General features: G+C 36.5%; 1 protein-coding gene across 3 annotated transcripts in view; it reads left to right on the forward strand.

Moving 5' to 3' along the window:
• LOC148659404 (nuclear receptor ROR-alpha A) overlaps window positions 1–18442 on the forward strand; it is a 265625-nt gene that overhangs the window by 192463 nt on the left and 54720 nt on the right. The window contains exon 1 of one of the 3 annotated variants that reach the window (XM_088641595.1): window positions 5719–5857. The exons of the other annotated variants lie outside the window; for them this stretch is intronic. Within the exon in view, the coding sequence (XP_088497721.1) occupies window positions 5827–5857 (31 nt within the window). The 5' untranslated portion in view covers window positions 5719–5826. Of the gene's footprint in view, window positions 1–5718; window positions 5858–18442 lie in introns of those variants that run through there. 3 annotated transcript variants of the gene reach the window in all.

Below are 18442 nucleotides of genomic sequence, written 5' to 3' on the forward strand. Positions count from 1 at the left end.
TAATAATAATAATTATTATTATTATTATTATTATTAATAATAATAATAATAATTGCTTACACTTATAGAATGCCTGTTTGAGACAGGATGCAAGAGTTAAAGTATATGATTTTTGGTATCTGCAATTTCTGTTGGATGATTAGTGACAGACTGTTAATGAGGCTTTTACCAGCTGCAGTACTTTGGTTTTCTCTAGGGAACTGTTGGATGCCCTGAATCGCATCTCGATTGAATTTTATCCCATGGGGTTTATTTACAATAAATAAATTTGTTTTAATTAATTAAAAGATGTGAGCCTGCCCTATGACTGTGTTGTGTGAAATGTCAGGTTTATATAAATATGTTTAGCTTACTGTGATGCCGTTACGACTGTACATCAAATCTCTGTGCTCACTTGCTCGCAAGTGTGTTGTTAGGGTGGTGTTAATATGTCTAGTAACAATTTTAATTTTATGTCAGTTTTCAGGAAGTGCTTAGTCAAGCACAGGACTGTGGTGAGCAACTCTGGATGTGATGCCAGTCCAGTGTGGGGCAAACACATATACTGTACATGGGGAAAAAAGGACAGGTTATGCAAGATTCTCTAGAGTGCCTGTGGATGGTGGAACGAAACCTTAGTGTAACTTTGACAACATGCGAACTCCACACAGAAAATACACAGAAATAAAAGGCTGGAATCCAACCCAGAGCTCAAGAGCTGTGAGGCAGCAATCCCAATCATCATGCCACCATACAACCTTAATATTTCTTTAGTGCTTTTCATCCCAAAAGATCACAAAGCGCTTTTTACTTTTGCCCTATACAGTGTGGTATAGAATTGGGATCTGGATGTTATAAGACAGTCTTATTTGTAATTTCTCTGTGTTTTATTGCAAACTGATTGCAAATATTGCAAACACTCTAGGTAAATCATAGTTCGTATTGTTACAAACATACTATTTATTTTGTTTTGTCCTTCCAGAATATTTAAAGCAGGAATTATTTACGTTGCTGATTAGAAAATAACACACTACCAGATGTGTGGCTGGTTTCTCTCCCACCCCACTGCAGTTTGTTAAAGTTTTGTAGAAATATATTATGTAATTTCTGTAACAGATAATGCTCACCTCACCAGGTATAATTGTATAATGGGAATGTGCAATATTTAAGTATTTTCTTTAAAAACAAATGTTCCTTAAGGAGTATTAAAAAGCATGTTGTTTTACAGAGCTTTTAATTATACAACACTAGTCGATCTGCCACCCGTGTTAGAAATAAAAACCCAGTTATTTATTCTCATTGTGTCCTGTTTTGCGATAAAACGTATCACTGCAGATACAAATGTGCTGGCATCTGCTGAAACTAATTTAAAAAAAAATTTAAACTAATTCATGTCAACTTTTATTCATTGCTATTTTTTTTTCCACACAGAAAAGTGCAGTTCAGGTTCAGACAACTGTTTCTGAAAAGTGATATAATTTCTGCCACTTGCAATGTGGCAGATCTGTCAAGTGTTATTCAATTTTGTCACTTATGTTGCTATGTAAATGTAGCTTTGCAGAATTCTCCTTTGCTTTCGTTACACACCTGCCTCAGAAAGAACTGATCCCATTTAATGAACCACATTTGGCTATAGAAATACATTGCTTCCAGTAATGACAAGGATTCCTGCTTTGACTCTGTGCAGAGACCTCAGTTCATTCACACTTGTATTCAGTAACACAGCAAGTTCTTTATGCGTGCTATCTTTCAGAACTCATTAACACATAGCAAGCATGGAGTTGTTTGTCAAAGCTGTCATTACTTGTACCTTGACTGGTGCTACCTAATTTAAAAAATCATTTTGACTGTTGGAGTTAACACTTTCTGTTAAATTTGGAAAAAAAAAGGGTAGAAAGAAGCAAGCAATGTATATTCATCTTAGATATACACACATTTATATGATATATAAGTGGAAAGGGCAGAGCAGGTTAACCACGTAGAAACAAGCAGAAGTCAAATCCATGCTGAAACATCAGAAGAAAGAGTGTAACACTCATTGCTTCCACTGTGGAACCATTTTTTCCATCTGTATGCAGTGTTTCTCCATATATAGATATGCTGTGCATGGAAAGCAAAAAAAAAATGAAATGAATAAGAAATAAAAGGCTTCAACCTCAAAATGAGATGTTATGTGTTTCAGCTCCACAGGCTGATGAACTTGCTAAATCAGTATGGCTTGGTGAGCAGAGGGGTAGGTATGGCAAGCAGTCAAGGACTCTTGAATGAAAACGTCAGAAAGAATTAGTTTTTTGCTGAAAATGACAGCACTGTAAATTGCATAAAATGAAAAGTACACAGAGCAGTGCAGTGTCTGTATGAAAGCAAAATAAGTCGGCATTTTGACCTGGTAGAGATATTAGTCTCTTTTTTTTTTTACAGAATTGTGAGATAAAGACATTCAGAGTTGTGGAATGTTGCCCACAAAGAAATAATCAACTGATTCTCATTCATGTGTAAACATTCCGACAGCCAAGTGTACAGGAAGTGACCTTTTTGGCAGCAGCTGCTTTCATAAACACGTTGTATTTACTCAGCTGATATTCACTGCTATTGAAGATGTGCAATTTAATCCTGCCAGAATTTCTAAAACGATTTGATCCTGCTACGGGCCACAGCACAGAAAAGGGAACGTTAGAGCTATAGATTTCAATGTGAAATACAATAATAGAGCTGAAATATAGTCTATATGAACTTTTTTATGCTTTTGCACACTTGCTTAACTACATTTTAACCTTCTCAGTACCCATCACATTCTCTTCAGAACATTTGTATGATTACATCTTGATGAACAGGGTCTGTGAATGAAACATCCACACTATCATAAAGGCACCACAGTGACAACTTATGGTCAGTTGTGGTACTGTTATTTCTCTAAGAACAAAAAGGCACCCATGCCTTTATCTCTTTATGAGGGTCTTGGACTCTCCCTGACATTTATAATCTTTGCTGTGAAAACTAATGTTAGCTCTTTGTTGCCATCAAAGGTGCCAGCTTCAACACAGTGTCGTCTGTCATATTCCTGTCTTTAGACATGCAAACGAAATTTTATTCAGCATACCCCGATCTTCACAGAAACACACGTGTTGGAGATAAACAGTTCTGAAGCCATGCTTATCTTATTTCTAGGCCATTGTGAGGTTATGAAAGACGAGCCCTGGGGTTTCTATGCTGCACACTGTTTTGTGTGGAATGACATGAATGTGAAAGGTCATGAGTTTGTGCACTTCCCAGTTTATAGATAAAGCAAATGAGACCTGTATTGAGGCACATATGTTAAGCAAATTTGCACAAACCAAAACTTATTCATTTCTTTCTGAACTTGTTAACCCACTGCCTATATGGGCTACCAATGAGTTTTTAAACGGAATTTTAAGTACCTTCATTAACTTGTGGTTCTTCATGGTGTGGGACTTTCCCGTGCTTATTTCATACAAACCTAATTGTTCCCTAACAAAATTAATTTTTTAGAAGTTACAGAAACTTTCATTTTGACTGGTGCTTAAGTCTTCAGCTGTTGTGCTGAAATCCTTTCCAGCCAATGTGACAAAGCTGTTATCCTTGTATTAATTTTTTTAACACACCTGTAAGAGTATATACAGTACATACCAGTGTTTATCGCACTTACTCATGTGCGGTGTTTGTTTTTTTTTTCCAATGCATTGCAAGACAACCTGGCTAGAATGGCGCTACATACTGTATGTATGAATGCACTTTTTGCACAACACTGTCAACAAACCCCAAAACAAAACCTAAGCCAGCAAGTAACTTGCAGCTCTTTTTGTGCTGTGATCGCTCGGTGGTTCCACACCTGCTACACAAGCCATATTGCCACTCAAGTTTGAAATCAACTGTTTAACCTCATCCCGTGTGGGGCGCTGGATGCATACTTCAGAAGCACACAAGTGCACAGAGGCTTGTGGCGTGCCGCAGTGAAAAACGATATACCATAGCAGCGTTTCAGATGAAAGCTCACTCCTGGCTTGTTTTTTTTTTTTAAAGCCTCTTTTGTTTGTAAGGATGCTTTGTTTAAAGTGAAATGGAGACTAATTAAGAAGTCAGATGAAAATGATGTTAAATGATATATGTGAATAGACGGTACAGAGGAGCCGTAGTTTTTAAAGCCTTAAAAAACTTTACACCAAGTGGTTAGATAGGTAAGCAGTGACTGGTTTATAACAGTTATAAAAGCTATAGCGTACCTTGGTACAGACCATGGTAAACCATAGTAAAGCAAATTAAATGTTTAATTTATAGCCAAAGAGATCAATACTAAAGTGTTAAATTGCTGTGGAAATTTATCACGCTGAAATTAGTGTAATAGTGTAATATAAATGTGGCATGTCCTGCTCAGTAAAAAGGGTATTTGATAGAAGTACATTTTCTTATTTTTGAGTTTATAAAAGAGACAAACATTGTGTTTAAAGCAATAGCAAAAGGTCTATTGTATTAATGTCTGATTTATTGGAATTCCTGTATGTGGAGGTGACACTCACATTTATACAGATTTATTTTCCTCCCATGGTTCTTCTAGATATACATGGATATATTTAAAATATCGAATGTTAGAAACAAAAGAAAACAGATTATTGTTGAGACAAGCCTAGCTTATTTAAAGTAACAAAAATAATTATCCCAATTAATGGACCTTGGATTGTAGCAATAGACAAAGATGGGCTGGAAGTTGTCTATGCAAAGAGGCTTGAAAGCAAAGCCACTAACTGTAAGCAGGCTGGTTTGTCTTTGGTAACATGATCTGCTACACTGGCTTAAATATGTGTGACACAAGCTTATTAATTGAAATTCAAAATGGATCCTTGTTTTTGTCCAAGCTGGCTTTCACTAAGCACGAAATATTGTATCAGAAGGAGACAGCTGTGATGAAAGGCTGATCTGCTTATGTGCAAGCAAGCAGGCTGCTTTTGTGTGGACATCAACATACTGTAGCAGATATGGACTGGCATTCATTTAGAAACAGGTCCTGTAACTTTAAGGACTGCCATCATTTCACTAAGGGATTAGCCTGTGCATAATGAAGCAGCCTTCTTTACTTTCAGCTAATTACTCTTCTTCACCTGACGATGATGCAGTGTGTGTGTATATTATCCGGGCAGGCCTTGCATAATTATGATAGCTATAGATTTTTCTTTAAATCGTTTTTCAGACTACTTTAGGAGTAAGGGGTTACAAACGGGACCACAATACGCTCTCTACCATGAGATTAAATCCACCTATTTGAGCATATTCTGCCCTTGGGTAGAGTATTTGTGCTTTAAAACATCTGGAGGCAGTTTAGGGTTCATCCGCCCAGCAAATATTATTTATTTGTTTGGAACGGAAGGGTTTTCACCAGGCCAAAATGGGAGGATTTGGTTTTTGTTTCTGTGCTCCCAAGGTTTCTCTGCATCTGAGCAAGAGAGAAAAAAACAATAGCAACCTCAGATGCCTGCCTTCTTTTTAAAACCACTGTTATGACTTTTTGTCCCTTGCAAGTGTTAAAAAAAGAGGGACAGCTGAATCGTGCTGTGTCTACCTGCCCCAGACACAGACTTGGTACTGCAATCAGTGGGAAGTGGTCCAGGTGCTGTTCCACAGTGCTCAGAGTCTCAGCTTTAGTGGCTGCCTGGTATGCCACTCCGAGCTGGTGGGCGGAGAGCAAAAAGATATTTCAGATGATGTCACAGTCACATGGATTTTCATGTGGTCATGCACTGAGGCAGAGATAGAGCTGTGCTGGCCAGCTGCTGCTGAGACAGCAGTGGAGGGCTTTGCTCTGGTGCTAGTGTTCTCTTATGGACTTGGAGCTTAATGATGTATTTTGTGATTTCAGCTATGAAAGGTAAGAGGAGAACTCATGCTGTTACATAGTGTTATAGAGAGGCGGTGTAACAAGTGGTTAGTACTGAGGGAGTGTGTCTGTTTGGTATTCATAATCTGCCAACTCTCCATCTTCGGGAGCTTGAAGAGAGCGAGCGGCACAGACAGAGAGAGAGCGAGAGAAGGAGGAGACTGCCTCTAAATGTGTTTATTACTGGGGAATTAAGCTGTGACAACCTCTCTTTTTCTGCATCAGTTGCAAGCATTTTTTTTCTGTAAGGTAATGAAGTTGGCAATCTTTTAAGGCTGGTTGTGGGCTTCTGTGGAGTGAATATAAAATATCAAATGGCAAATTGTGCAACTTGTTTTTGTAACTGTAGATAGGGTTTACTTTGTTGTGCATTTCAAGTGATGGTGATGGACGGCATTGAGGTAACAGAGACTTGCTGGGGCAGCTTAATCCTAGTCAGTATATTTCAGACAGATGTAATCTTTGTGCAGTCTGTCTGTCATTTTTTTCTCAGCAGATAAATTGATATAAAAAAACCCAAGCCATTCTGTGTCTGAGGAAACTGAAACCTCGCCATTTAACCGTTGGTTTCAGTTGAGGAATAATCTGCGTGTTGAGAATTTTTTTTTTCTTCTTCTGCATAATCCTGTTGTTCCAGTCCAGAGGTCGTGCCTGTTTTGAAAGGAGACTTGTATAACAACTTTGCGTGTTGGTCTTTTCCCTTGATGATGTTATAGATTCTCGGAGTGACACTGAAACGGGCAGCCCTCCGGGATCTATTGCCTGATATTGGTCTGCTATGTTCTACTGACCTATTTTTTCGGCTTCAGGGCACATCCACATGGAGAGCCATGAGAACGAGGCTTGTTTATCCCATCCTGGCTAAGCAGATCCAGCACATTGGATTCAGTTTAATCCCCCCACCACCTCCCCAAAACACACAATCTCTCCATACACACACGCTGCACCCCCCACAGCCCTGCTACCTCAGAAACTACCCCTCTTTGTCATCCCCAGTTAAATAAAGGGTGGCGGGAACATGTGAATACATAGGTTTTAAGATGCGGTTGTGCAGTTGTGTGCTATTCTTCAGAGCTTGCATGCAAATTGCAGTGTAGACCCTGGAGGGGGTGCTTATTAATTTTCACTGAATTCTTGAAAATGACAATATATTTGTCTTTATTGTTGTCGTCTTTTAAGAGGTATTTTTAAAAGATTCAGATGCATTATCTTGAACCGAGTAGAAGTCCTGCTCACATTTGGCTGTTAGATCTCTCCCTTGCTCTCTAACCTTCAACGTGCTGTTCCAGTGCTACTTTTACAGTGCGCTTTTTGGAGAATTTGTACCAGCAAAGCAAATTTATTGCATGACCCTGCTCTTAAAACAGGATATAAGAGGATATAAGAAAATCTACTTGCGTTTCAGATGCTATTGGATGTTCAGTAAATTTCATATGAAATATTCAGGATCTTCTTTTAAAAATTAATAGAGTGCATATACTAAAAACTATGCCTTTTTAGCAAACCTAGTATGCTGCATGATTGATTGATGGAATGTGTATGAGAATAAGGGATCTGAAGATAAAAGATTCAGTCTGAAAATAGTGATAGTCATTATAAATACATTATGCAGGCTTTTATTGTCAGAGTCTCTCTGATCACACTGTGTTTTTGTGGAAGGGAAGTGGGAGTGTTTTTCGTAAGGATTCTGTACAAATTAAGTTTCTAGTCTCAAATGGGGCTCAGAGGAGATCTGTATTCACAGATTATTTTTGTCATTCCAATGAATGTAACAACAAAAATGAAATGTTTGTAAGTTCTCAGAAATCTCAGAATTGATCTGAGAGAAATTTGCAGTAGCAAGGTACAGAAAAAATCAATCATTGGTGCCTAATTCTGTAATTAAATTTTCAGCTATTAGAAAGAGGTAAGTCGCTGGCCCCTGAGTGTTATGTGTGGGATGGAGTTATGACTTTTTTTAAAATGTACATAGGAATCCTGAAAACTGCATGAAACAGGCGAAAATCCAGAATTAAAAGAATAAAGTATCCTTTTTTCTCAGAATACGATGCGGTTTGAATCTGAAATATTATCTCTATATCTTCAAGAATAGTCACTGCTGGAGACAACACAACTGAGCATGTAGGGTTGTCACATTCAGAGGCATTGCAAAAGAGCTGCTTCACTCCCCTGTTCCAGGACATTTCCCACCCGCTTTTTGCTTCTGACCTCTCACGTCTATTAAAGATTCAGGCCCAATACGGCCGGCCAGTTTTCTAAACTGGTTCTGAGTCTAAGTGTGTCACAGCTAAAACAGAGCATTTTTTGCAGTTTTATTTTTGCACTTCATAAGTGCACTTTCATAAGAAGAAAAGCTTACAAAAAGAACCGAGCACTACAATGATAATTCTGTTTGTGTGTGTGTTGGTGGTGAGAGGGGACAGTGGGACAAACCCTTTACCTTAGTTTTTATGTTGCTTTTTTTATTGTAGTCTTCGCTGTCATTCTGCATCTACAACCCAGATCAGCCCTGTTAGAAGCACTTCTTTGTTATGACATACTCTTGATTATAGCATGTGCGCTGTTTTCTTAGACTTCCAGCTGGGCAACATTCTCCTAACTACCCCTTATATCCCTTTATTACGATACACTTCACAAAAGGCTTTTTCTCACAGGGCTTGCAGCCACGTAACATTCTTTCAAACACCTAATTACATTTAATGGTAACATCCCACTCATTAGAGCATGCAAATTGACTGGTCTGCCCAGGAGAAGCAATGTGTATATTCTTTACATTAATTTAAGGGTAGAAAAAAAAAAGCTTTTTGATGTGCTGAAAGAAAAAAAAATGTTTACTTAAAAACACATTAACACTTCATCACAACAAAGCTAGCTTCCTAATGCAAAAATATTATTTTAATATAAATAATGAAAATTTACATAACTTTATGTAAAGCATTCAGCAGTGTATTTGTTCTGGCATAGCTTGAGTGAGTGTAGTGTAATGTTTCCTAGCCTGCTAGGATGGTTTCTAATGATGGGAGGTGCTGCACTAAAAAAAAAGAAATTAGTTGCTTTGAGATTTTCATTGAAAACTATGATTTTTGAATAAATCATGTGCTTTCATTTTGTGTGCTTTATTGCTACACCGTGTTTTGTTTCCTGCTACAGCCATTACGGAATGAAGGACATTCCTTCTCTGAACTGGAGAGTTTTGTTTAAACTATAGGCAATCCCAGCAAGATTGGCACTCATCCTGTTAACAGCTCAGGTCGTGCATCTGAAAAGAAAATCTTGGCAGATCAAGACAAGTAAATAGCAGTCAACTGCTAAGGAAGAAAAAGGTGCAGAAATAAAGACAACTGACGAGTAGTAAACAAGAGGTAAAGTTATTTAGGTGCATTCAGTTTCTTTATGAATAAAGGGTCAGAGAGAGAATATTCATACTGTATGCCAGTGCACCTTTTCACTGCTTTGTCCTTTCATCACTTTCAGCTGTTGGCCTTGAACTTTCAAGAATTCCCAGCTGTCAGCCAGCTGAGATTTGAAAGCTTTTTTGTTTGTTTTCTTTGTTTTCAATGTTTTTTTTTTTTGAGAGAAGAAACGATGCTTACAAAAAACAGGAGCTTTTATTGCAGAAGACAAGATAAAGCAGAGATGTAAATAAAATAATATATTCAAACGTCTGGAGGAAAATAATTACTTTCTATTCCAAATATTTCCAATTAGACATAGTTGTGGTCATTTCCATTTCAAATATTGATTCAGGTTTTGATTTGAAGTGTTTGATTTGCCTAATGTGTCATTTTAAGCAAATATATTTACATCAATATTTTATTTGTCAATCTTAAATTTATGCAGGGTATGTTTGGTGGGATACTTTACAAAAAAAAACAGAGTGATAAATCCATATATAATCTAACTGTACTGGCAAATGTATTCATTAATTTCATTTCTAAATTAGTCAATTTAATTGACATTAAATAAATTCATTTTTATATAAATTAGTCTCCAGCTTTCTACTGCAGCAGTTTCCTGAAATAAAGAAAAGGTGATGGTATACAAAATCTTTAACATATCTATAGTTATCACAAATAATTCTCTAAGGCCATACTAGGTGTCTGCGATGACCAGAGTTTTTAGATTTGTGTTTAAAATCTGGAGAATGTCCCTTAAAAATTGACAGTTTGATTATCTGTATTTGCAAACTATTTAATTGAAAACTCAAAATCTCAGATTATCTCAAGGATGAATAATGCTTTAGGAAAAGAAATGTGACAAGATACAGATCCATTTTGAAATGACATCATGATTAAAAATTGAAATTATTTTCAATGCAGGTAAATGATAAAAAAAAAGGTCCAGTTGCCTTGCATAATCTAAAAATGCTTTTATTTTCAACTTATTTTGCTTCTTTTTAGTGGTTCGCATTCTGAATAAGAGCATTCAGGCTCCCGCTTTCATGAAGTATTATTACATGGAAATAAAACTGGTTAATGAAAGCAGAAGGAACACGTTTAAAAAAAAAAATTATTCTCTCCCTTACAGTATTTACATTGTGGTGCAGTGCAATTTGTTGCAGTCTGTGTTTAGAACGTTTATTAGAATGGTATCTTATTACATGGAAAACCCACAGACGTTGCCACACAATATGAAGGCTGGTGACATTTGTACCTGTCTCTCACTTCTCTGTGCACACTGAAATACATTACCAGCCAGGGTGTGAAGAGACTAGTTAATGAGATATTTACTCGCCTATTGAAAGTATGGATTTTTAATTTAGCAGTGGCTTAACGTTTGTTACAAAACTACTCTAAAGAGGCTGTGTGCTTTGTATTGAAAGCAGCCATCATTTTATAAGAAACGGGTTTCCAAGTCATCAGTATTCAAAAATTACAATCATGCAGTGTGCCTTATTTTCACTTCCATGTTGTTTTGGTTAATAAGGGTAAAAATATATTTGTACTTAGTGCAAGGACAGTTTTACATCTAGCATTTATGATATTTAAGAAAAACTAGGAAAGGGTCTTTTGAGAGAAGTTGAATGTTTTTTTTCAAAAATCACCTTTGGGTCTTCAATACAATCTAGTTATGAAGAAAGCAATCACACCTAATAAAAAATAATAGGACAATGCATTCCCTAATCACTGTTTTGGCTTTCCAATCACTTTATAATCCTTCAGTGTTTTTTAATCAGCTAGGCGTTTGAGGTCCACAGGCGCCTCACTTTTCTGACACACTTCATTTATTTCCTTCTACAGATTACAGCTGTTTAGGGTAAATTGACATAGATTTTTTTAATATTTCCCTCCTATCGGCAGGCTGCTGATGTGAGGTCAATTGTGTCACCCCTCCCCCACCCTTCCATCAACTCTTTTATTTCTATATATTAATTTTTGTTTTAAATAAAGCTCAAACTTATTATTTTGGCAGATTTACTGATATTGAATAAAGCATTCCTGGTGTTGTAGGTTTGAGTTATTAAGGACCCTTTGAAAATGAGCTGTTCTGTGTTTTGTGGTGTTCATGGGTGCTCTTCATTTCATCTTCCTAGCTTTCATCAATAATGTATAACAGAACATTTATTTTTGGACAACCATCGGTGTAACCCGACTGGCACAAAGATGGCAACACTATATCACACAAGAACTCTCCCTCTAGTTGTTGCATGTTGCATGTAGCTATTTTTTATTCATTTTAATGGAATTGACAGTTTAAAGGCAACATACTGTAGACCGGATTTGCAGGAATTTCTCTGAATGGTTCTCTTTAGTATTCTGTAAAAGACAAACTCTGTCTTTACCTAATGCTTGATGTTCGAGTTCAGCAGCTCACAAAGGTTGTATAGAGAGGGCAGTCTTGCAGATGCTCAGCTTGAAGTTAAGAAAACCTGATTTTAAAAACAAACCACTATTTCTGTACATTTGTTTCAGGAGTGTTTTGTAACATTCGGAATTACTCAGGTGGACAGTCCCTTATCCTTTGATGTTTCATCAAAGTGCAAATTGGTAGGGTAAGAAAGGATTATATTTTTGTCTAAAAGAAACTTTCAGCTAAATAAGCAATAATGATTGAGTATTTTGTACTGCACATAGACACACATCTGAGCTCTGTGTGCTTTAAGACAATAAGTCACATTCAGATTCGTGCCTGATATCCATGAGTCATGACTCCTTTCTGCTATAAAGAGGCTCAGTTTATTTGTTTCCTCTGTGCTATGAAATCTCTTCTTGCCCATTGTGAAAGTTTGTGGGTCTAGTAAGGCCGAGCTCTGTGTGCTGTATATAGCTCTTGGATTACTTCTTCCACGCTTATCTCCCTCGTAGACATGATAAATTATATTTCTTTTGATGTAAAAATCATCAGACTCTTATATGAGGGAATATTTTTGTTGGAGAAGAATTCAACTGTATTTATATGTCACCGGTTCTGAGGGCAGCAGCAATCAAACCTCAGCCCCACAGCAAGCACTGACTGGCACCTTGGAAAAAGAGGAAAGCCCCCCCACACATACACACATCTGTCACTGGGAGCGAGTTGAAAGCTATGAGATATCACTCTCTTTCATCTACAATGACCCTAGAGTGAAATAAAACACACTTTGTATTGAGAGTGACAGTATGAGTCTTGTTACATTGGGGAAAAGACGGAACACAACACATATGACACATATTAGACGTTGTTTTATGCTCTTTGGGCTTTTTTTTTTTTGATTGCTTGATGTTTATATATGAGAAGAACTCTCCAAGCTGTGTGTAAATTATAGACATTTGAGTCAAGATGGACAATTTCAAGCCTTTAAACAGAGCCAGTATGTTCCTAGATTAAGCCACAAAGGGAGTAGTTCCACTTCTGTTTGTTGCTAGTGGTACAATAGCAGTAGGACAGCTTGATCTCTCACTCCCTGTTGGGGCAGAGGCTCTCAGGTCTGCTTTATATGTTGCATAACATATTCACACAAAAAAATAAATTTAGTTTTGGATATCTTAGCAATCAACGTAGAAGTCTAACAATAAGTAGATATTTAAGTAGCAGCTTTAACATGGGATAAGTAGCTCATAAGCAGATAAATAACATGTCAAATACCAGCTGTAAGCGAGTAGCTATGTCTTCTGTGCTAAGAGGGGGACACAAGTATATTGACAGAGCAAATGTTTAAATTTCTTCCACCCCTGGCCAAATTGGCATTGCAAATGTTGTACAAAACAGCCCAATTGTTCGGTGTGGTTGTTGACAGTTAAAAGTGATTGTTCTGCACAGTGAAAAGAGAGATAAGATAAAAGCTGTGGAAATGAATTTAAAAGCTCAGCAGAACTAGCAGACACAGGTGGTGAAGGAAAGTCCCCTTTAACACAGATGGGAGGAGTTCAGCCTCAATCCTGGTACAGAAGGAGGCTGAGAGGGTTAAAATGCACCAGGCGTGGAGATTCTACAGGGCAAAGTTGATGGACGCTTTTTCTACAACCATGGAGGCTGATAACAAGCTAGTTACAAAGTTGTAGGGGAGATATAAAAAATAAATTGAAAAGTGTTGTCATGGAATTTTAATGAGAGCAGAAGACTGGTATGAAGCAATTATTTAATAAAACTCTGGACATATTGTACCCTAGGTAGGACCCTCATTGAAAAGAAAGGGATACAGTGAGAATTTTAATAGCATCTCCTGCAGTTACAGGCAGGGGTGACCGGGCTGGACTGTTGGCATTTGGGTAATTTTATAATTAAAATATTTGCTATTTAAGCAACCTGCTGTCCTTCCTGAATAATGGAACTCTTACTGTGTATAAAAATGCTTTGCGTTTCTGCTCAATAGTTCTTTTCTTGTTGTTGTTGAGGCACAAGTGAGTGGTGAAAGGGATTGGGAATGGCTAGCTTTGATTGATGACAAGTTTTGTTTTTTTTGTTCAACTACAGTGAACACCTGTTTGTCACCTCTCTCTTTTCCATTGGCTGAAAATGCTGTCCCTGAACAGCCACATTTCCTGAAAAATTAACAACACCTGCATATTAAGTCAGAATATTACGATATTAAAAATGTAATAATACAATTTTAATTAAAGCAAGGTTTTGTGCTTTGTGGCACATTAAGATGCTGTATAACATGGGTGATTGGACTGGAAGTCTGTTCAAAACTGATAAGTTTAAGAGATGTTCAGTTATAAAATAGTTCATCATTATTTTAAGGTATTCTGTAAACTAGATTGAATTAAGAAAAAAAGGTATTGTAAAACATATTTTGTTGTTAACAAATTTAAAAAATAAAGAAAGTCCCAATGCATTAAGTAAGATAAGCAAATCGCAAGAATTCTTGCCAGAGAGTAATCGAATGCAATAAAATCACCAGGGAAGAAGGTTTAACCAAGGAAAGTGTCACAGGTTCAGCACAAAAGCGTTATGGTAATAATGAATTGTTATAAGAAAATTTCCACTAAAGAGCATTTGGATGATATGTACTATAGAACAATACAGAAATGCTTTGTACAACATTGTGCTCTTTTCGTTTGTTGGCCTCTACACAAGATGCATTCAGTTATTTAAAAAAAGAAGTGAAGACAGACTTATCAGTGTCTGTTTGTTGTTACCGTGTTTCTGAATATTATTTTATAACTTGTATTTCAGGAACTTGATTTAACAACGCAACTTTCCAGTCAAACAGCTGTGCACTGTATAACAGGACCCAAAAAATGGTTTTGGAAAAAAAAGAACATTGCAGTGTTCTGAAGGGAGAGAAGATAGTAGCCGTCATCTGCTGAGTGACTCTTAACTTGCTTGGCTGTTTCTGTTGATTTACTTTTTTGTACTATTTTGTAGGGACCACATTATTATTTGCCACAGTATTTTCAAGCTTTCTTCCACATCTGCAGATGGCAATCAGGACTTTGCAGGGTTTGATAAAAAACAGCATTCGTCCAAGATAAGGCTTTCAATATAGCTGTCAATAGGCATGAGTAGTTACAATTACCTAAGCCACAATCCTTTCCTGTTCGTGTTGTTTGTGTTAAAGTGAATAGGTAGAAATCACTTTGCTTTTTGCTGGCTTTTCCTGCTGTGTGATCTGTGCCTTTTGTTCTGTGCTTTCAAAAACTACAGTACATCCAGATCTTTGACTACTCTAGCTGACTCACATGTATTTTTTCATCTAAAAACAGAGCAACAGTAGAATACTACTCATGGATGACTAGCTGACATATTGTTTTGTATTCTGCTGATTTCTCAGTTATATTAGTCCAATCTTAAGCAGAATAATTAGATTTAGTGCAAAAAAAGTTTTTTTCTCTCACTGCTAAGCTTCAAGGCATACATTTTCCAATTTTTAGGTACATTGAAAGCAGTGTCTCTTCTGTTGTTCAAAGGAGCCTAGTGTTTCAAGCTTACTTCAACTTTTTTTTAAAGTGGGTTTGTTTGCTGTTTAATTCATATCAGCTTATTGAAGCAAATGAAAAACCTGCATGAATGCTTTGTTTGCTGTTAGGGATCTGTAACTTACAATGATGCCAGCAACTGTCATTTATGGTTTAGTTTTTATCAAAGAGTTTCAAGGGACTGAAATGCAATCCTGCTTTGTGAGGATGATGACTGTATTAATGCCTTTCATTGTATGACTCAGGGTGCCTGCAAAAAAAATGACTAGAACAGAGTGTTCTCAATTAATATAGAAGAAATCTAGCTTCCCAGCTTTATCTTTCAATCAATACCAGCCATCATGAAAATAAGATGCCTTATTGAATACAAATGACACTGTTTTGTAAACATCGCAATGCCTGTCACATATGCAGTAAGTGCTCCTTATGTATATATTTGCATCTTATGCATACATATACATGTACAGTACATATACATATATAAGGAAAACAAATGAGACAAATTAAAAATAATTGTTAGCAGTGTTTTACTTTATCAGTGCCTAATACTCCAGAGGGCTCCATATGTGACATTATTAACTCCTTAAAAATTATCTTCTCAATTCTGGTTCCATAAAACAGGGGAAAGGTGATGTACTGCACAACTGATGAAGGAAATATGTTCTGTGTAAAAGATTAGTCGTGGCATTAATAAAAAAATGAGGTAGGGGCTGTTTTCTGCACTGTGTGTGGAAAACCAGTTGATTGAAATAGAAAAGCCAAGGGGATCTTTTGTACCAGTTTCTTTTTTTTTACATTTAAACAAAAGAAAGTTTATTTTCTGGTTTCCCAACACCCCCAAAAATATACCCGGTCCTTTTGTGAGTAATTTAATAGTACATGAAAATGTATGTCTTTAATAGATATGCTTAATGTGTTTTACTCATTTCTAGGAGTTGAAGTGTGTATTCAGTAGCAGATCATGGAAAACTACATTTTCCAGCCTGTTTTCCTGTGACTTAATAGTGATGGGAGGAATCTAATGTCAGGAATAAACACACACCAGCAAGTGTTTTAAAAACTGAAATTTAAAAGAGCTACGTGGATGTACTGTTAATATGAGGTTTATTTTATTGGCTAATGGCAACATGCTAATAACTCATAAATGGGGCTCAGCTGACTGAGAAATGGGCTGAATGGTTTAAAGACTGACCTGGTGCACCGATTTCACTGCAGACTCTGGAGGATATATAACCTGAGGTGAACAGCCGATGTCACTATAGCTCTCCAGCCCTTTCTGACTCCACAGTGACTGTGCTCTGTGAGCAGACCACTGCTGTGCAGACCTGTCACGTTGCCTTAACTAAGGATCATGCACACAGCTGAGTATGTGGAATGCACTTTTATTTCTGAAAAGCACAGAACTTCACATAGAGTATAGAGAGAGCCTCTAATAAAGACCTTTAAGCTTCATTGAATAATTAGAAAGGAGAGTGAGACTGAATAACATTTAACTGATTGAACCTATGCACTCCAGATTATGTGGAAAAGTTTAATTCTTTGTGCTTCACTCTTCTTGATAGTGTGATGAACAGAGTTGTATCTGCTCAGATACAAGTTTCTTTATCTTCATGTGTAGTGCTTTCAAAGAACAGGTGCATTAGCACAAACTGAATTTTTCCTCCATCGTTTAATAGGGATTATTGACTGTAGGCTGTCTTTATTATAATTAATTAAAGCCAGGTGAGGCAGTGAGGCTTAGAGTTAAAAAGTCAGTTGTGAGAAAAAAAAAGTCATTCTCTTGAAAAAAAATTAACTTGACTTACAGTATAATGCTTGGCAATGGAAAAAAAAAATATGATGCAGCCCATATCTATCGTTGGAATTGCAGACAGTTAAATATACTCTAATACTCTATTATTTAAATAATATGTGTGGAACTTTCTATGAATATGGCTTTCTGTACCGCATCCTTCTTTAATGAAAGTTCCCACATTCCAGAGTTTTTTACTATTGGGCTGTTTTATTAAACTGTGACCAGTAATTTCTTTTAAATTTAGTATGGATGTCTGCCAAGAAGAAGGAGAAAAAATATGGTTAATGTAAGTAGCATTTTGTTCTTTTTGGTTTGTTTTTGTAACTGGGTTGTCTGGTGTTTGTGTCTGACCCCCATACTATACTGTATATGGCTTCTTTTCTTATTTGCGTAAGGAGCTGTATTTTGTCAAGTCTCCTTTATAGTTCTTTGCTGGGAATATCTATGGTTCTGAAAGCTATAAACAATAAATAAAAGAAATCTAAACAAAACTGAACATAAGTATATGACTGGACTTCTTAAACGATCCACCTAGAACTAAATGTATCAAACACTTTGCTTTTAATCTTCTGTTTTGAACCCTGACATCTTTTAAAGGCATTGATTAGAGTCTGGTTTGGTCTTTGATCTGCCTTAAACAATGTTTTTTCTCTCTTTTTTGAGTTTGGGGATTATAATAATTGATACATAAGGGACCTAATTTTCCAAGCTTTGTAAGCAATATTGGGTAAATACATTCAAACCTTATTTATATAGGAATTTTAAATCCTAGCTTCCATGCATCTTGTTTAGTAGTTTGGCATGGTTTTAAAATATTTCTCTTTTTTATAGTCTTCTGAGCAAGTAATTTGTCTGATGCTGAAAGTTATTCATTTGCAGCTTTGTCTTTCTTTTGAATTTTGAAACGTGATGAAGGTCAATTGAAAAGGCCTATAGAAGCTTTCATAAAACACGTGGAGGTACTTGTTGCCTTTCTAAATGAAAATACCTCACATTTAGGTGATCCAACCCACAAAATAAGAAGATAGTATTATATATAAGATAGCACAAAACAGTATATGCATTACATATGCATGTAAAATAAAATGTTGATTATTAAAATTGTTTGTTGGAATATTGATTTGGGGTATGAATTTCTGTAACAGTGCAGTTTGTACTTCCAGTTGGAGTGATGTAATGTATTCTAACACCCAAATGCCTTATTAAGAATTAAGAATACTTACTATCAGACATGTTAGTTGTTAATTAGCTTCAATGCCCCATGTGCTGAGTGAGAGCCTATTCTTTAGAAATGTGCTTTGGAGGTTTATCTTTGCCTAGAAGCAAAAATAGATATGGGAAGTATCTGAGCAATAAAGGCAGGGCTGGTTATGGCTTCATCAAGGGTTAAAATACAAGAGAGGGTGCTCTTCTGAACACATTTCCACCCCCTTCAGCATT

This window comes from Lepisosteus platostomus, chromosome 7, assembly GCF_059453375.1.
Source record: "Lepisosteus platostomus isolate fLepPlt1 chromosome 7, fLepPlt1.hap1, whole genome shotgun sequence".
In the NCBI taxonomy this organism is placed as follows: domain Eukaryota; kingdom Metazoa; phylum Chordata; class Actinopteri; order Semionotiformes; family Lepisosteidae; genus Lepisosteus; species Lepisosteus platostomus.